Genomic DNA, 20,706 nt, shown 5'->3' with positions numbered 1-20,706 from the left:
CCTGTCACCCTGCCAGTCCGCAGAGCTAGAAAGCTTGGGGATTGCTACACTAAAGGCTTTTTAAAAATATTACATGTTGACATCCTATGTTTAAAACCTCAAGATAATATTACAAGTGACATTACCACACAGGATTAACCCAAGCGTGTTCTTGTGCAATGTTTAAGAGCATCAAGCACACAACATAATTTTCCATTCGCATTATACAATGTAAGCCCACCTGAGCTGGTAAAGTATTTGTATGAATTAAATGACAGACAATGTTTATAATTGTGCCAACACATTACATCTGTTTTATTTATAGTCAAGGCATAAGGCATAAACAGAAAATAATATACACACACACAGACATCCCAGGTTCTCAGAGAGTCATGGGTCCTTCATTTTTCCCGAAGATTTGTTACAGTTAAAATATTCTTCATTGCTGCCACACAGGGAAACTTCGGAACATATTAATAAAATTCTGCCATTCAGGTTTAGCGCTCAATAAAACAGAATATAATACTTCACAAAACTATGCACTCAAGAGCAGAAATTACCAGATTTTACTAGACCAGGTCCTAAGAACTAATTGGAGGAAATCTACCAATTCTTGACTGATGTATTAAATCCAACGGGACTGTCCTATGAAAGGTTAGTTCTCCTATTTGATACAGTCTTCTTCATATAACTAACCACAATTTAAATTGTACAAAAATAGCTTTGTTTATTTAAAGTGTCAGTACGGGCGGACAACTCCAACTGCATGACAAAATAAGGATTAGATTTGAGGTAGTTCATCTGTGTTCTACATCAGTGGTCTCCAACCTTGGCAACTTTAAGACCTGTGGACTTCAACTCCCAGAGTTCCTCAGCCAGCAAAGCTTTGACCTCCCCCACCCTCTTCTATCTCCCCTCTTCCCTTTAAATTAATTCCAAAGGGTTAAGCCAGCATCAGAATATCCACGATGCATTGTTAAACTGGGTTACTCCCCTCCGTGCATCCCTCCATCCTTTCCCAGGCTTTTTTTTTTTGCGATTGCTTGGCCCTGTCGCACAAAAAACTAACAAATTGGGTTAGTTATCCAAGGGGGGAAGAAAGGATGTGGGTTTGCCCGATCCTAGATTTGTGGGAAAACCAGAGATCCTGGAAAATCCCCATTTTCCTCAGCAAAGCTGGCTGAGGAACTCTGGGAGTTGAAGTCCACAAGTCTTAAAGTTGCCCAAGGTTGGGGACCACTGTTCTACATCAAGGAAACGTGATAATTGTATCTTAGTTTTGGTCAGGCAACCATACATTCTCCAAGGCTTGGAGGGGACAGGAAAGGAGGGTGAGGGGCAACAGCAAGGACAATGGCAATTATCTGTGAGAATTGTAATCCTTAACAATTGAAAAATGCCAAGTTGTTTATCCTGTTCTGGATAAAATTTACCATTGAACAAATACTTCAAACACTGCTAAAACAATGTATTTGTGCAGAATTAACAGTAAAAAGGGCACTCTGAAGCTTTGCTCTTTCATAAACTCATCTCCAAGGCAATATCTATTATTTCAAATAACAGAAAATTAAAAAAAAAGAGCAGTCTTGTTCATTAGCCCATTTTCTGGAATTGTTCATTGTTTCCTTCCTTCACCACTGAGGATTACCACCACTTCAGAATATATATCTCTATGAGAATATATATCTCTATGGTCCTATTTAACAACAAATCGTCCACCTTTCTAATCAGGATTCAGTTCAAAGGATGGTTCCACTTCAGTCTGTCTTTTCAGATTTCTCTTTTTCTATCATGCAACGGCGAACAATGCTGTCAAAACCTGCTGTAAAATACAGGCTGACCAAGCGGAAAACGCCCAGGAACATCACCTGCCAGAGAAAGATTCACATTCAACGTTAAGTTTTTTTTTTTAAAATGCAAAAATCACATATTGCATTACATGCAAAGGAAATAATATAGCTCGACATATTTTGCCCAATAGGCATTTCGCAATTCTAATGGATTAAATCAGGTGTAGAGAAATGGAAGTCTAAGAACTTAATCTAAGTCCCAATTCCCTTGGTGAGTCGGAAGAAATTATATCAAGCAATACCTATATCTCCGTGCATGAGACTTTCAGTTATTAACTTTGTTCTCTTGTACAGGTAAAAAAATACTTGGCTAACCTACGTGGCTACATCTACATGTTTGTTCAGGCTAGGCCTCCTCCGGGTGCCGTCGACCGGACAATGCCGGCTGGCGACCACTCGGGGGAGAGCCTTTTCTGTAGCTGCTCCAGCTCTGTGGAACGATCTGCCTGCAGAGATCCGGACCCTCCCCACTCTCGCGGCCTTCCAAAAAGCCACCGAAACCTGGCTGTTTCGGTAGGCCTGGGGTTGTTGATCTATGAATCAGGTCCAACCCCCAGCTAAGCCGAATGTATGTTGTGTTTTTTAAACTGTTTTCGTTTTCTTTCCCCTATCTGTTATTTTATTTTATCTCATATTTGTAAGCCGCCCGGAGTCCTCCAGGATTGGGCGGCATATAAGGTCATTAAATTACAAATTAAATTACGAATTGTTCATGCAAGAGGGCACTGGGATGGATGGAACAATTCTTAAGTGGAGAGGAAAAATTTTAGCCTACCAGACAAAATATTCTACTTTCCTGAATTAAGGGATGGTGTTATTGCTAAAAGGAAAAAAAGAAAAAGAAAATAGCCTCCAGTACAGGCGAACAATGCTGTCAAAACCTGCTGTAAAATACATATGAGTACATATTTTATAAATTTGAATTTAATTCCATCAACAAATAAATGGAGTGCCTTATCTTTCACTGTAAGCTATGAATTACTACTTCCAAAAAAGTAAGATTCAAATTAGACGTTTCATGGAAATTTATGAAAAAGATCAACCCTAATCGTATAAATACTAGATTTGCCCCCATCATTAACTCCGGCCATTACAAAGCACCACAATAATTCCAAAAACAATGCCTCTTATCTTGTTTTTGTTTCTTACCGACTCTAGGAGTTCAGCAATGGAAGAAACTGGGGCCATTCCATTAGTCAATATTGTCAGCATGTGACCATTAGCACCAACAGAACTAGTAAATTTTCCTTGCTGTCATAAAACCAGACAAAACATTAATAATTATCAAAACAATTCCTCCATCGTATGAAGAACTTTGGGGGAAAGAACAAATCATTCATATATATATATATTCCTCCCATACTTGGGCATACCAGGGGTTGTGACTTTAAGTATATACCTCCCACCCTGGCTGACTGATAAGGAGTCGTTCTCTGTAGCTCAAATGGTTAACTCCCTGCCTGGGAGGCAATGGAGCACAGGTTCGATTCCCAAACTTGGGTATGGCTAGCTGATGAGAGCTAAATAGCTTGAAATAGATCTATACTAGTCTCCCTTTATTTATTTATCAGCATAAATATAACATATATAAATATAACATATACGAGATAACATACACACACACACACACACACATATACATATACATACATACATACATACATATATGGTTTAGATTTATTAGATTTATATGCCGTCCTTCTCCCAAGTACTCAGGGCGGCGTACAACATTAAAAGGAACACATAATACAAAAGTTTAAAAAAATTAAATAGAATATCCCAAACCCAATTAAAATTGACAATGACATTTTTTTTAAAAAAAAACGAATTAAAATTAACAGTGATCAATAATTTATTTTGTTTTTTTCAGGTCAGGCTGGCTTGCTGGAAAAGCCAACTTTTTACACACACACACACACACACACACACACACACACACACACACACACACACACACAGTACTGCCCCAATTTCATTCCCCCTTTTATATTTTTATATATCCATTTTAGCTTTTGGTACCCTTTGGAACAGAGAGTTTTTAAAAAAATTTTTTAACAATGTAAGATACTACATTTCTGATGCTACTCAATACTGTAGTATTAAATCTTCAATTTTTATACTTGGAGAGAAAAGTTACTATGCATGGAATCAATTTTTTGAAAAGTATAATTCTTTTGTTTCCCCCAACTAATAATAATCCACCCATGTTTGCTTGTCATGCATAAAAGGTAATATTTTACTTACAACAGCATCCTTAACAATAATTTTGGCAACGTGGTCAGGTTGGCAGATTGAGGTTGCTTCTGAAATAAGCTTGGTTTCTAACAGCTTAAATAGAAATACAAAGATCATTTATATATATATGTATAGAAGGTAAATGTATTGACAAATTAGCCACAAAAAACACCCATCTGAAACCTTTCTGTTAAATAAAACAGATGCACCAAGGGTGATCCAACATATATATATATATATATATATATATATATATATATATATATATATATATATATATATATATATATATATATATATATATATATATATATATATATATATATATATATATATATATATATATATATATATATATATATATATATATCGTTACTGAGAGCAAAACTAAAAATAATGAAGTGTTTTATTGTGCCCACTGACCATTTTTATAATCATATATCTGCACCCAGGGATAATTCCTTTTTTCTGACTCGGCAAGCTTTTTTAATTTCCTTTAAAAGAAAAAGAACTTTCATGTTTTACAGCAATTTTATTAAACCTTACATTTAAAAACAGAAACTAAAAGATACAAATTTATTTTAAAAAATAAAACAAAAGTAAAAAATAGACATTGCAGAAAAAGAAAATAAGAAAAAACAGTGGATGTGTACATGTATGTATGCAACTTTCTTTTGCAAGTGCAAAAGTTAATCTAGGTCAGTGTGTTTTATCATTTGTATATCTCTATTGATTGTTACATTTCATTTGTAAATCCAACACAACATCTTTTTGCATATCGTTCTTGGGATCTGACATTTTAAAATCCACATTCGAATCTCAATCTTGCACAGTAAAACCTGCTCTCTTTAAAATTCCCTTTTTAAGGTGGAAGACATTTTAAAAGTTCCGAGCACACCGTCCTCTAATATCTTTGAATTCTTCCAAAGTTATGAGTATTTTGCTTTATTCCATTTCTGGATCTCTTCTTTTGTAATTATAATTTTTAGATTCCCTTTAGACTCCAACCCTCAAAGCCTCTTTTATCATATCTTTTTTTTAGTTAAATCCACAGCATTTTCCCACAGGGAAGATTTTTAACCCTTAATTTCAAAATCTTATTTCAAATCCATCTGGATCCCTAATATGTTTGTACTGCAATTTTCCAAATTCTAATCACCACTTCGCTATTTATTCCAAAATATTTTTTCCCACTCCTTAAAACTTCTATTTAAAATTTCTTTTGCTAAGGACTGATGGAAAGGTATCCGGGTGCTTTAAAACCTGCCAATCCCAATAGTTGAAAAGCAGTTAACAAGCAATTTCTGAAAGTGATTAGTATGTGGGTAAACCAAGTATCCTTTCCCAGGCACCAAATGTGATTTGGGGAAAAATATGGGTACTCCAGTGGTGGGGGATTCAAATAATTTACCAACCGGTTCTCTGTCCTAATGACCAGGTGGGTAGGCGGGGCTTAGTGGTCATGTGACCGTGTGGGCGTGGCCAACTCAACATTACTCAGGTCGATGGGCGCTTCGCCTTAGCTGTTACAATGTCATAAGGGTTAATCGGAGAGGCAGTTTCTGTAAGCAGGTCAATAAAGATTAGGCTAGAAACAACACCAGAATGTTTCCTTCCTGCCTTCCTTACAGGATTAGCCCTGGAAAGTGGAAAAAAACAAAAGGAGATTTCTTCCAACAACCGGTTCTCTGAACCTCTTAGAAAGTCACCAACCGGTTCTCCCGAATAGGTGCGAACTGGCTGAATCCCACCACTGGGGTACTCCATCTCCAAGAGCTCTAAATCCTATTGAGCAGGGGTCCCCAACAGTGGTGGGTTTCAAAAATTTGTTGGAACCTCTTCTGTAGGTGTGGCCTGCTTTCCGGGTCCACTGGTGGAACCTCTTCTAACTGGTTCGGTAGATTTGACGAACCGGTTCTACCGAATAGGTGCAAACTGGTAGGAACCCACCTCTGGTCCCCAACCCCTGGACCGGCATTAGTCACCAGCATGCCAGAAACTGGACCAGGCAAACAAGCGAAACCCTATCTGTGGGATGCAGGCAGCACGTGAAACCATGCCTCCTCTGGTTCATAGAAAAGCCTCTCTCCACGGAATCGGTCCCTGGTGCCCAAAAGGTTGGGGGGGGGGGAGCGCATTGCTCTAGAGACCGTTGTCTTTTAATCTCTACACGAGAAGCAAAATTGTATGGAACATCTGTGAGCGATTGCAAGTTCTTGACCAGAGGAATTATGGGGTAGTCCTCGACTTACAAAGTCTGGTCTCTACGGTCATTAGTCATGAAAATTGTAAAATGAGTTACCCATGTGACCGAACTGATTTCGCAATCTTTTTTGTGCGGCAGTCATTAGCAAAATACCTATGGTTGTTAAGCAAACCCATTGTTCACTATGGGGCATTTTTACTGAAAATGAAAGCAAACGGCACTTTTTGGCAAAAACATTGCAAATTGCAGTGACTGGAGGATGCTGAAAATGGTCATAAATGTGGGTTTCATTCCAAATGCCCAAAATGCGGTAATGGAATTGCAGAAATGGGGGTGGGGTGGGGGGAGAGATCCACTGTAACATTTAATATTCACTAAGTGAGTGGCAATAAGTCAAGGACTACCTATATAAAAAGACTCGCCAGTTCTTCATTCCACTATGATCCATTTCTTTCCTAAAAGTCCCATGCAGTGAAGTTTCAAAGTTCAGCAGAACTCAAGTTGTCCTCTCCCTTTCAATGAAAAGCACTTTGCATGAACTTTCCTTATGCCCAACAGAATACTCCCTTCTCCTTTAATTAAAGTTGATTGTAGCTTCCTTTGTAATGGTAAACACAACTTATCTGTAATACACCCGCCTCGATTTTCTTCTCACAGATCCTATCGCACATATTTCAAAAGTTATGTAGGTTAGGATCTCTGCCAAACAGAAAACTGAATAACCCAGAGATGAGGCGGAGAATGAGAGAGACACATGCTATCAAGATGTACGTGGATCTTATCAATGCTTTAAGGCAGTGTTTCTCAACCTTGGCAACTTGAAGATGTCTGGATTTCAACTCTCAGAATTCCCCAGCCAGCATTCGCTGGCTGGGGAATTCTGGGAGTTGAAGTCCAGACATCTTCAAGTTGCCAAGGTTGAGAAACACTGATCTAGAAAATGTTACCTTGTTCTGACTTTCCTCTGCATAGCCAGGGGTGTCTGTATCCGGAGGATAGGCAATGGTCAAACATATATTATATGGCTTCACCTATTGAGAAAAATACTCAGTTTATGTTATAGTAATCTGAGAGCTCCATGCTTCCTAATCTTAAAAAAAAGAGATGATGAGATGCAAGAAAAGGCATATACTTCCTTATAGTTGCCAAGAAGGTGGTAATATTCCAAAAATACTGCTCAGCCTACATTGTATACAATTATTTCATATTTTATTCTAAAAGATATTTGTTGCTACGAATCAGTAGTGCAAGTAGGATATTACTGGGGCTATAAGACATATAAATCCCAGTAAAACCTGGGATGTTTACTCCAAGTTACAAAATAATACAGTGCAACTATGAACTTAAGAGTTGAATGTGAACTATAATTTCAACCTTCTATGTTCTGCCTGTGTTTTTTTAAGATGTTAAAATTGTATTCTTTTATCATAAGAAATGATGCTGGCTTATAAGCATACAATTATTCATCTATATTTTACAAAAAGAAAAAAAATCCTACTTTTGAACCTGGTCATAATGTTGGCATGACTATTTAAATACATTTATAGAAGAGGGGAAGTTTATTTTCATGCCACTAACAGCGACTACTTTTGAAAAGTATCAATATTCTGTTGCCAGACTGAGATAATTAGCATTGCCACTGTGCCATGCACAGAATGGAAGAGACATAATTTAGCAATATTGTGTTAAATGAACAACTAAATAAATTATGTGATAATTCAGAAATATTTCATAAATGGGAGAGTTCTAGCCTCCAGTATAAATTACTCTAAGCAACCTTCTCCATCTAAGGATATTATTTTGCTTCCATGCTCAGTCTTTACTAATTACTTGGTCCTTATCCCTAATTTCTGAGGGATAGAAAAAGGTAAATCCTATAAGAATTAAGTTTTCCTGGTTGAAGGGTTGATGGCCTTCAAAGCAGAATCATCTTTTCTACTTTGTGCTCACCATAAATAATTCAAGTATGGTAAAATTTCAAAATCTGTTTTGGTTTCAGCCACAAACATTTCAAAAAAACAACTGTAGAAAAAGTTTTTGCATTAAATGGTATACGAGCTGTGATGGGACAGTGATTAGAATGCATTGTTGCAGGCTAACTCACTGCTCACTGCCAGGAGTTCGATTCTGACCAGCTCAAAGTTGACTCAGCCTTTCATCTTTCCAAGGCCGATAAAACGAGGACCCGGATTGTTGGGGGCAAAATACTGACTCTGTAAAAGTCAGAGAGGGGCTTAGACAGGGCTGTAAAGCACTAGGAAGTGGTATATAAGTCTAAGTGCTATTGCTATAACAGGTTATGACTATTTACTTTAAAAATAATAAATACTGGTGAAAGATAATCATACCTCCATATTTAAAGATTCAGCTAATCCTCTAAGAGCGTATTTTGTTGCAGAATAAGCCGAAAAGCCATAAAGACCAATTTGTCCAGCCTGAGATGAGACAAACACAATCCTCCCCATTCTTCTCTCCTTCATTTTACCAACGACTGCACGAGTTGGGTAAACACTACCTAGATAGTTGATAGCCATTAATTGCTGTAGATAAAACATATATTAGTGTCAGCTGCTTTCAAAATGAAATTGGCACAGGTTGCACTGATGTGTAGGAAGATTAAAACAGGTATGGTGTTGGCTTATAATGTCACACTTAGGTTTCAGCAGTCTTAATCTGAATTACTTAATGGCATAATCCTATGCAAAACCTATAATGAAACCACAACAAAATATATTGTTCCATGCAATGCACCGACTTTACAATCTTGTAAAAACAACCCAAGGCGTTTATTGCACTCGGTTCTATCGCCACTCTGATTCCCAATGTGGTTTATGTTCTTGGGTTTTCTCCCAAGAAAGAAGAAGCTTTCGAGAAAGCATTTGAAAGTGTAGTTCTGGAAATCCACTACCAGTTTCTCATATTTATCAGTACAGTTACAACCCCTCGGGAATAGGGCGGCATACAAACTTAATAAATACAAATACAACCTAACTTCATTCCCAACAATAGGTCTTCACTACTAATTGAAGAAATGAGAAACGACTATAAAACTATACAGTATCTACAAGACCCCGTCTTTTAAAAATGACGCTGTTATGTTTTCTCTTAATTAATATGCCACGCATCCACAAAACACTTTAAACGATTAAATTGGTTTTAGTATTGCAACAATTTACACATAAAAGCATCCAATAATATTTATAAGGTTATAATGTAAGTAGGAAAGATTCAACCTTATTGAATATAAGTAGTAACAATAGAACAAATCACAGGTATACTTTCTATCAGGCAGGTCCAATTTTTTGGCCTGCCTGGGTTACATTGAGTGAAGAGGAATCGTCTTGGTCCAGACATAAAATATACAATATAATTCAGGGGTCCCCCAACCCCGGGCCGTGGCCCATAACCGGGCCTTGAGTCTTATGGAATCGGGGTGTGGAAATGGTGGGCAACTGAGCACATCCCCACCCATACAAGCAGCGGGCGACCGCATGTGCATGTGGGGACCTGCATTAGCAGTGGGCAACCGTGTGTTCATTCCCACCCATGTGAACCATGGGTGACCACATGCACATCCCCACTCGCGCAAGCAACCATGCGCGCGTCCACTGCTCGCACAAATGGACCTGCGTGAGCATGGGACCATCCTCTCTCTTTCTCCTGTCAGTCTGAGAAGCCAAAAAGCTTGGAGTACTCTGATATAGTTAATGTATATAAATGCACATCATCATGTTAAGTTTATAATTATATGGAGCTCATTATTAACTAATAATCCAAGGCCAGGTGCTATCCACAGGCCACAGTTGGAGATACTTTAAAGAAAGATTTAACATTTAATATTTCATTTCATATAATTTAGGTACAGATGCATTTATATAAGTTGTCTTTAAGGTCCTTGAGAAGTTTTAATTTTTGGTAACCTCGCTTCCATATAAGATATAAATAATCAATATAATAAAACAGAAAAGGATTTTTTAAAGACTTAAGCTAGGACCACTTACCTCAAACTTACAGGTATCAATTTCTTCAAATTTTCCAGTTATTGATGTTCCAGCACAATTAACAAGCATGTCAACAGGACCCAATCTTTCTTGAGCCTAAAAGACATCGGTGTCACAAATTATATGCTACTATTTGAACAGAATATCTCTATCGTAATATGAAAATAAAAGCCAGCAGTTCTCTTACTTGTTTAAGCAACTTCTCCACATTTGCATAATCTTTGGAAACATCAAGAGAAATAGAATGCACAACCTATATGAGAAAAAAAAAAAAAGAATTATATGACCCCCAATTCAACTGATTTGTAATGTTGAATGTTGTTTTCATAATTTACAACCATTTTAAATTTACCATTTTATTCGTTTCGAATTATTTCTACTTTGCCAAATGCCATATTATGTAAGAAGCTATAGAATTATTATCTGCATAAAAAAACTTGTAAAAAACATATTTACCTTTGGCTACCATATCTAAAATATGACTTCAACAGTATTTGTTTATTTTATTAGATTTTTTACCTTGCTCTTATTATTTAACAGAGTAAGAGTTGGAAGTGACCTTGGAGGTCTTCTAGTTCAACCCACTGCTCAGGCAGGAAACCTTCCCAATCACCTCCCATAGACCCATTAGATCCCACAGATTAGGCCTCCTCCAATGCCGGCTGTCGACCACCCAGAGGAGGGCCTTCTCTGTGGCTGCTCCAGCCCTCTGGAACGATCTCCCCGTGGAGATTCGGACCCTCGCCATCCTTCAGGCTTTCCGTAAAGCCGTTAAGACCTGGCTGTTCCAGCAGGCCTGGGGCTGTTGAGTTCCACCCCTACTCGAATTGGTTGTGTTTGTTGTGACTTTTTAAATTGTTTTGTATTGTTGTTTTGTTTTTGTTTTACTCTTTTGTATTTGTTCCCCTTCCCTCCTGGTTTGTCAGCCGCCCTGAGTCCCTTTGGGAATAGGCGGCATACAAGTCAAATAAACCACTAAACCACCTTATACCATTGTGGACAAATGCACAGGTAGGTGCATAGGTGGTACTTGGCTCAAGAGTAGTAACTGAGAAAGGGATCTTGGGGTGCTAGTGAATATCACTTACTTATGAGCCAGCAGTGTGCTGCAGCTACCAAAAAACCCACAGAGTCATTGTCTACCTTAATAGAGGGAATCAAGATCACATGAAGTGTTAATACCACTTTATAATGCCTTGGGAAGGCCACACTTGGAATACTGCATCCAGTTTTGGTCACCGTGATGTAAAAAAAAGATGTTGAAAGAGTACAGAGAAGAGCAACAAAAATGTTTAGGGGACTGGAGTCTAAAACATATAAAGAACGGTTGCAGGAATTGGGTATGTCAGTTTAATGAAAAGAAAGACGTGGGGTGACATGATAGTAGTGTTCCAACATCTAAGGGGTCGCTACAAAGGAGAGGGGATCAACCTATTCTCCAAAGCAGCGATCACCAACTGGTGGTCCATGGACCACGAGAAAATTTTGGAGGTCCACAGAAAAATTGTTTGAATTTTTTATATTGCACTAAATCAGGGGTCCTCAAACTACAGTCCCTGGGCTGGATACATGCAATGAATGCTTGTGTTGCTGCAGAGCGTGACCCATCAAAAGCGCGGAGGACAAAATCGCGCTCGACGAAAGCGCGCATGTGACGTCATCACAGCGCGACGAAAAAAATTAAAAATTGAAATAAAATTAAAATTAAAGCAAGCCGATTCACATAAAGGTAAGGGTTAGGTTTAGGTTACGTTTAGAGCGTTAGCGTTAGGTTTAGCGTTAGGTTAAGGGTTAGCGTTAGGGTTAGCGTTAGGTTTAGCGTTACGTTAACGGTTAGGTTTAGGGTTAGATTTAGGGTTAGGTTTGGGGGGGTTAGGGTAAGGTTTTAGCTTTATTTTTACATTTTTCGATCACAGTGCGATGTTTTCGTCGCACTGTGATGACGTCAAATGCGCGCTTTCGTCGAGCGCGATTTTGTCCCCCGCGATTTTGTGGTGGAACCGCTGCAGAGAGTCTCCCCCTTCGGGGTCTTTTTGTACGTGTTGGAAGGGGGGCAGAAATTTTGACCTGGGGTCTGCTTCAGCCTCCTGGTGGTGGGCTTTGGGTGAAGGCTGGAAGGAAGGGCTGCTGGTGGCAAAGAGCTAACAACACTGGGACTGCCTCATGGCCTGGAACTGGCTGACCATCTCAGCCCGCTGAGTCTCTGGGCACTGGTACCTGGCCTTGCACTCCCCCAAATCTTCCCTCTGCTTGGAAAGCCTATGCTCGTAGTCCTCAGTGAGATGCTTCTGCTGAGCCTCCTTTTCAGTCAGATTGCCAGGCCTGCAGCCTTCTGGGATCTTTGGCCTGCCACACTAATATTTTTTTCTACTATGCTGTTTCATTAGTGGGGAATTGGGAGGGGGGGGAATGGTAAGGAGTAGAACGTGTTGTTGTCAAAATAAAATTCATTTCTAGAAACCAAGGTCGTCTTTTGTTCTCGACAGCTCTGAGCCTGACCGGAACTGGATGGGTGGAAGCTGCCAGCGTGGCAGTGGAAGATTGGACCATGGGATGGACTTGTGGGTGTGGGGACGAGATCATGAACTTTCAACTGGGTGGGAAAACCTGGGAAGCTTCCAGATTCGGGTTTTCATAGATGTGCCAACATGTCTCTCTTAATAAATTGGAACTTTTGAGCAATACTTCGCCTTGGACTCTGATTTAATTTCGGATGATATTTGGAACACTGACACGGATCCAATTTGAACTGAGCCAGCTATTTTTCCAATTCTTTCTCATGGTGGCTGCTTAGCTCCAACAACAAGGAGTCGAGGTGGCGCAGTGGTTAAATGCAGCACTGCAGGCTATTTCAGCTGACTGCAGTTCTGCAGCTCGGCTGTTCAAATCTCACCGGCTCAGGGTTGACTCAGCCTTCCATCCTTCCGAGGTGGGTGAAATGAGGACCCGGATTGTGGGGGCGATATGCTGACTCTGTAAACCGCTTAGAGAGGGCTGAAAGCCCTATGAAGCGGTATATAAGTCTAACTGCTATTGCTATCTGTTTCCTGTTGGGGCGCCTCTTGCACCTCAAAAATAATACCCCCCCCCAATAAGGCCAAGTGCTTATTTCAGGGGTAAAAAGAAAAAAGACCCGATATTATTTTCAGGGAAACACGATAGGCAAGTACCTCAACCATTACTATACACCAAACTGGCTTTCAAACAAACAAGCTTTCAAGAAAATTAGTTGTGGATAGCAAATAAAATGTTTTCCCGATGTGTCACTGGTGAGTCAGAAACACTTACATTCATGCCTTGAGCATTACTAAACTTAAGTTGGCATCATCCCGAGTCCACCCCTCCTTATTTGAAAAATGTCTTAAGTGTGGTGGCAAATACAGATTTTGGCTAGTCATTAAGGCATTAGGTGAATGTCTAAGCTTTATTTTGTCACGACAAAGATTTCCTGCAGGATGCAACTATTGTGTCAATGAAAAATAGCAGTTACGACCCGCCTCCTGGAAGCAGCTGCTAGGAAAACAACTAGAAAGGTATTATTATGTAGGTGTCTTATTTATGGGCTTATTAATGTAAGGCTGACCATTGTGGGAATTTTGATTAGATAGGGATGGGCTAGCTCATCCCTTGTTCTTTATACGGCTAAATAACACATTTAATGCCAAAGTCATTGTAAACCATTCAATACATTCTAAAAGCAAGCAGCTCAGCAAAACGTTTGCATTAATAGACAGCTATGAATACTCAAATGTATAATACACAGTTTCCCAAAAGATTCTAATTAGAGAAAATCCTTATTTTTAAAAAGATACCGGGAGGGAGAGACAACTGTACTGTAACCTAACAATCCCACCTCCCCCCAAAAAACAACCTGAACTATGTTACATCTCTATGAGCCACAGTGGCGCAGTGATTAGAGTGCAGTACTGCAGGCTACTTCAGCTGACTGCTAGCTGCAGTTTGTAGTTCAAATATTACCGGCTCAAAGTTGACTCAGCTTTGCATCCTTCCGAGGTGGGTAAAATGAGGACCCAGATTGTTGGGGGCGATATGCTGACTGTGTAAAACCCCTTAGAGAGGGCTGTAAAATCACTGTGAAGCGGTATATAAATCTAAGTACTATTGCTATCTCAAATAAAACCCTGCTTTGCATGTCGAGTTAATAGATAAACAGACAGCATTTTTAGATACGCGATCAGAAGTCATTCCACATGTAATTTATTCATAGGGGAGACTCAGAAATAAAAATACTATTTGCAAATATTTTTACAACTGGATAGATATAGGAGAAGAGTAGACAGAGCTCAGGGATGGATTTAAACATCATCTATTTACAGTCCTTGTGTTGCCAAGTCCAGGCTCAGCCTGAATTCCATCTAGCACCAATTTAGTTCGTTAAGACTCTTGGGACTAGCTTGAGTAATAAGTCTTTCTGAACTACAACTTAATCTATAGTCCTGATCTTTTGCTTTTGATATTAAATGGGACCGTGAGCCGACAAATGGGCACATGACGAAACCGCGGCAAGAAAACCGCAACGTCACAAACGCGCCCACAACGCGCCGACAAAACCGCACCCACAAAAGGGTGATTTAAGTTAAGGTAAGGGTTAGGGTTATTAGGTAGTTATTACTTGTTTGTTGAAGGCGCGCTTTTGTCGGCGCGCTGTTATTGGCGCGCTTCTGCACGCATTCGTCGGCGCGATTTCAACCTCGTGGTTTTCTCGCCGCGGTTTCATCGGCGCACTTTTGCCGACTGCACATTTGTCAGTGAACCAAATGGGACATTTGACTGTATTACATATTCTTATTATGTAAGAATCACTCATTTTATGGCCCGCAGGCTACATCCGTCCCTTTGGTTGCCCCTTGCAGTGGCAAGTGGCAGATGGAGTGGTGGGGAGGCAGTGGTAGCAGAGTGCTGGCAGCGGGGGAGAGGGGGGCGGGCGAGTGGCAGCAGGAATCTCTTTCCCAATTACGCATGTGGCCCCTTTGGAAAATTAATTGCCTGCCTGATCTATAATATAGAAGAGGTAAACTACAAGTAGAAGAAAGAAAGAGTGTAGCCTTCCTGAGGTCACAGAAGTTTACCTACCATCAACTGCAGCTTGACCAACAATCAAACAGTGTAATTCAGTGAAATAACGAATGAATGAATGAATGAAACAGTGAATAATGAAAAATAGTAATTCAGTCACGGGTTCCCTGATTCCCTTGAATTAACATGCATTCATATAGTCATCATCCACTATATGCTACTGTAGATTACTCTGCTGCACTGGTTGATTCTGCTTACAAGGAATGTAGGAATTGATTAATAAACACCTCTCCGATTTCAACACATTTATTTAGTGGACATAAGGTAGTAAGCTACGAAGATCTCTAAGGTTTTCTGCCACCTACACTACTGGCTTGAGGTACTTATTATGGGTTATTCATTCCAAAGATAGAACATAGGGTAGTCCAGTGTTTCTCAACCTTGGCAACTTGAAGATGTCTGGACTTCAACTCCCAGAATTCCCCAGCCAGCATTCGCTGGCTGGGGAATTCTGGGAGTTGAAGTCCAGACATCTTCAAGTTGCCAAGGTTGAGAAACACTGGGTTAGTCTATATCTTCTATCATGAATAACATAATTATTCTGGGAACTCCCTATGCCTTAAAGACATTGACTGAAGGATGCAAATCCCATTAGTTTCAGAAAATATACAGCTGGGAACTTTTACATGTCTCCCTCAAAATAAGTGTGTATCTCTACCTTCTGGGTGCTATACAATTTAGGATTTCCTTTTCTTTAACAAACAAGCTTCAGATTATCTATGAAATTATTTGCCAAGTGATTTAGTTTTACGACTAGAAACTATTACATCACATTTCGTCTGCAACATCTGATAGGATAGAAACACTTCATTTACTTTGTGTAGTGGAGGAGGAGGAGAGGAGTATTGTTAAAAGTGAAAGCAGAAACTTACCTGCTTATCATTAACTGAAAATGTCTCAATTTCTTTCTTGGCCTCCAAAAGACGCTTCTGGAATTGAATAAGCACATCTTAGACTTGCAACTAAAGTATTATGTTGAAGTATAGCATTATTTAAATTTATATATTTTAAATTATTTTTAAAATTACCACCTAGCATATAACCCATCTATATAAATAATGTATTGCAAGTTCTATAACATGCAAGTAACTTTTTCAGCCAATTAGGGCTAAATCAACCATTTAACTCCATTTTCAGAAGTTTGACTTGAATTATGTCTATATTCATGTACAATACAAGCCCTTCAATGTATATTCAGAAGTTTCATTGTGTTTCATGGAACTTATTAAGATGTAAAAGTTTACAGTAGGGCAACCTTTCTTCTTGAGATCTCTACTTCCCAAGAAGCAAACAATCATTATCATAAGGCGTCCACATGACATATGTCATTCCAAATGGCAACAGAAAAGTAACAGAAATGCAGGAAATGGTAATTGGCCCTTTAATTAAGAGTCATTATATTATAACTCAACCACATGTTCACGTTAAGAAGCATCTTCAGGATGGGGCAATGGGCTTTTCAGAAGTCATGGTATGCTCTCAGCACCTCTTCAACTCAAAGGTTAACCCTGGGCTAGAGGCTACCTTCTGAGTCCAGAAAGAGATGCAGCTTCTTTAAGCAATGCCAAATAGTGAGATGTACTGCACATCAGTGGTGGGATTCAAACTTTTTTTTACTACGGGTTCTGTGGGCGTGGCTTGGTGGGTGTGGCAGAGGAAGGATACTGCAAAATCTCCATTTCCTCCCAATCAGCTGGGACTCGGGAGGCAGAGAATAGATGGGGGAGGAGCCAGTCGGAGGTGGTATTTACCGGTTCTCCGAACTACTCAAAATTTCCGCTACCGGTTCTCCAGAACTGGTCAGAACCTGCTGAATCCCACCTCTGTTGCACATCCCTACTTTATTAGTCTGTAAACAGCACAATGTCACCAACACAGGACTATATGCAAACTTGTAAAGAGGTAGAATTCTAGTCAGTATAATTCTGGCCAATTATATTACTTTAAAAAAGTAATATAATATTGTAGCATCAGATACACACCAGTGCAAACAAAATTATTTTTGTATTTTATTTTAACATTTTTAACTTGAAAATTAATATTTCATGTTCAGCTCTTAAACGGTTATATTTATTTGTGCTTTTGTATTGTCGCTTGTGCCATTATTAATGTTTTTAATTAAAGTTCATGTCTGCTTCTTTGATTCAATCATAAAAAGCTGGAGGTTACAAATTCCAAAATTAGAATTAAAAAGGTTTTTAATATATAATGCACAGTAAATAGATGCATAGCACCAAACAATAATGTTTTCAAACCCACAAAACAACATAAATAGATATGGAGCATCTATAATTGTTTCTTTAGTGAAAGAGAACACAACTTCTGTCCAAAAACGTGGAGTTTGATGTGGGAGCACTAAACATCTGAGACAGAGGTGGGTTCCTACCAGTTCGCACCTATTCGGTAGAACCGGTTCATCAAATCTACCGAACCGGTTAGAAGAGGTTCCACCAGTGGACCCGGAAAGCAGGCCACACCTACAGAAGAGGCTCCAATTTTTTTTGAAACCCACCACTGGTCCTTGGATAGGATTATTCTACACTATCATGCTCCTATTTATAAAACTCGGTGCCTCTGGGAAAGGTAAGGATGACTACTGCGCTTGTGGTGCAATCAGAACGTTGCGTGTGTTGAAGTTGTTTTAACGCAAACCAAAGATGCATTTTAAAAAACAGGTTTACATCATATTCTTATGCATGCCAGTGCTGTGTGTGAGGTAATGTAACGTGGTTGTGACAAGTATCGTCGGCATCTTCATATCCGGTCACATGGGCGGCAAGCCACTCCCATCTGGTCACATGGGCGGCAAGCCACTCCCACAAAGGAGGCCACACCCACAGAGTAGGTTCGAACAATTTTTGAAACCCACCACTGATCTGAGAGCTCCAGCTTCTTCCTACACTTTTATTTCTGGCTGCTAATGAAAAGTAACAATGCCTCTAGTGACAATTGCAGCAAGACCAGCTGATATGAGTCCTAGGCAGCTTTTGTGGAAGAGCTAGCCAAAAGGGAGCATTGCCCTGACAACTTCACCTGAGCTTGTTTCTGAGGCCTATTAGCTGCCTTGATGTTGATTGACAGGAGGATATGACAACTACATAAAACTGTTTTGGAAATAGCATTTAGAAAGAAAGAGTTTAACCATTGTCCAGAACCATTACAAAAATCAGATTCGCCGCTAAGTTCTTCTATTCTTTGATTTAAATTAGTTTTTAGATTTTATAGGCAGCCCGTTTTCTTTAAACAATAAAAGTTTCTCACCCGCTAGAAACACTTTCTCTTTCCACATCGTTCCGTGTCAGTCTTGACAGACTGGAATTTTTATTACCAGCAGAAGACTTTTCCTTGCTTCTCTCGAAGATTTTGCGATATCCCCGAGATCAGCAAGATGTAATCTTCCTGTTCACCATCTCTTCGGGATGATTTCGGTCCGTTGGGAACCCCCAGCAATAAAAGTGTCGACTGCGGTCTCAGAGCTTTGAGATCGCACGTCGTCTCGTCACGGCTTTGGCTGTGTTGAAAGGGGAGATACTATCTACGGCCTTGGAACTGGTCGCAATGTTTCTTGATGACTAAACTATACAGAGACCTAGATCAGGAATGTCAAATTATATCTGACCCGCATGGCCGCCCTGGAAACAGCAAAGTGCCTCTGCCAGCAAAAATGGAGCTCAGGAGGTCCACATAATGTCACTTCATGTTTTGCAGCACCTTGAATGTGAAATTCTGTTTAGTGTAGAAATGCTTCTATAGCAGTAACCATTTCACCCATAAGCCTTGTAGGGTTACAGTGAAAAATTGCAGTAGGGACTTGCTGAATTCCACCAATAAAGACTTGCCCATCTCCATATGCAAAATAGAAGTTTGACAGTAGACATATAGCCCATATAGTCACTGTTGTTTAATAACCCGCAATTAGCTTACACCACGACCATTACTAAATAAACAAACTTAAAAAATGTACCTCGTTTCTTGCAATCAGTGTTACGAAAGCACCTTGCTTGAAGCATTCAATAGCAATGCTTTTCCCAATGCCACTGGAACCACCAGTTACCTTTAAGTAAAGAAGATATCGATTAAAGTCATGAAGTTGGTAATCTCTCATTGTACATTAAGAGCCGAGGTGGCGGAGTGGTTAGGGTGCAGTACTGCAGGCCACTTCAGCTGACTGTTATCTGCAGTTCAGCGGTTCTAATCTCACCGGCTCAAGGTTGACTCAGCCTTCCATCCTTCCGAGGTGGGTGAAATGAGGACCCAGACTGTGGGGGCAGATATGCTGACTCTGTAAACCGCTTAGAGAGGGCTGAAAGCCCTATGAAGCGGTATATAAGTCTAACTGCTATTGCTATTGCAGTTCGGCTGTTCTAATCTCACCGGCTCAAGGTTGATTCAGCCTTCCATCCTTCCGAGGTGGGTGAAATGAGGACCCAGACTGTTGGGGGCGATATGCTGACTCTGTAAACCGCTTAGAGAGGGCTAAAAAGCCCTATGAAGTGGTATATAAGTCTAACTGCTATTGCTATAGTTCTTGGAAATAAGAATTCCAAGTAGGAGCCCCACACATTTTCCTTTCATATACAATGGGTCATTCCTGGTCCGTGGCTAATACTATGAAGATGGTAAACAATAATATAAATGCTTTCAGGTTGCCTCCATGGATAATCAAGTTCATTTTAAACTTAATCATTTAATACATGTAAAGATTTAAAGAAGGATACTTCTTTAAAGAGAGAAAAAAAAACAACCAAAGCTGGTAGAAGAAAGTTATTATATTTGTTTAAATTTTTGCCTTTATCTTTTTTAAAAACAAATACTACGTTCAAAAGGAAAAAAATAAACGTAATTCATGAATGTCACAATTTCTCTCAGAATAAAATGCTAAAGTAATAGATTTCAGGATAAAACTTCCTGAAACTTACCCCTAATATTGCAAAATGATTTTAGAAGTAAATCAGTATTCTTTGATTGTTCTAAAGGGATAGGAAACAGTGGTTTTTAAATGTACTCAGTCAACAATAGTTGAAGCTGAAATATCTTTTAAATCCATATGTTAAGACTTTATCAATCAAAATATGGGTTCTTAAGATAGTATTTTTGGTTCAAGGTAGGTTCAAGTCTATTAATATAATAGCTTACTAACTATAAATAAATATTCTAAAAGTAGGAAACAACTGGATGTTTTTCTTCCTATGGCATGCCTATCTTCCTGCTGACATGCATCCTCTCTATGAGACTGTTTTTGAATATATACTGTATGCTTGAAAACAATATTATATTCTCAAACCAATTAAAAATACCTATACAGACTAACCGCACCCCCTACTTTGTAAACAATATT

General features: G+C 39.3%; 1 protein-coding gene across 1 annotated transcript in view; it reads right to left on the bottom strand.

Annotated features, from left to right (window-relative positions):
- Window positions 1-245: 245 nt before the first annotated feature.
- The window catches only part of KDSR (3-ketodihydrosphingosine reductase), a 28,523-nt gene continuing 8,062 nt past the window's right edge, over window positions 246-20,706 (bottom strand). Inside the window, exons 2-10 of the mRNA XM_087707557.1 lie at window positions 19,333-19,422; window positions 16,241-16,297; window positions 10,459-10,524; window positions 10,272-10,367; window positions 8,619-8,810; window positions 7,218-7,301; window positions 4,074-4,157; window positions 2,979-3,080; window positions 246-1,847 (exon numbers count right to left, since the gene is read on the bottom strand). Coding sequence (XP_087563683.1) covers window positions 1,737-1,847; window positions 2,979-3,080; window positions 4,074-4,157; window positions 7,218-7,301; window positions 8,619-8,810; window positions 10,272-10,367; window positions 10,459-10,524; window positions 16,241-16,297; window positions 19,333-19,422 — 882 coding nt within the window. The 3' untranslated portion in view covers window positions 246-1,736. The remainder of the gene's footprint in view (window positions 1,848-2,978; window positions 3,081-4,073; window positions 4,158-7,217; window positions 7,302-8,618; window positions 8,811-10,271; window positions 10,368-10,458; window positions 10,525-16,240; window positions 16,298-19,332; window positions 19,423-20,706) is intronic.

The sequence above is a fragment of the Thamnophis sirtalis genome, unplaced genomic scaffold (assembly GCF_051295495.1).
Source record: "Thamnophis sirtalis isolate CommonGarterSnake01/CBP01778 unplaced genomic scaffold, rThaSir2_p1.2 scaffold_2, whole genome shotgun sequence".
In the NCBI taxonomy this organism is placed as follows: domain Eukaryota; kingdom Metazoa; phylum Chordata; class Lepidosauria; order Squamata; family Natricidae; genus Thamnophis; species Thamnophis sirtalis.
Note: the sequence above shows the minus strand (reverse complement) of the source record. Positions and strands in the feature narration are given on the sequence as shown.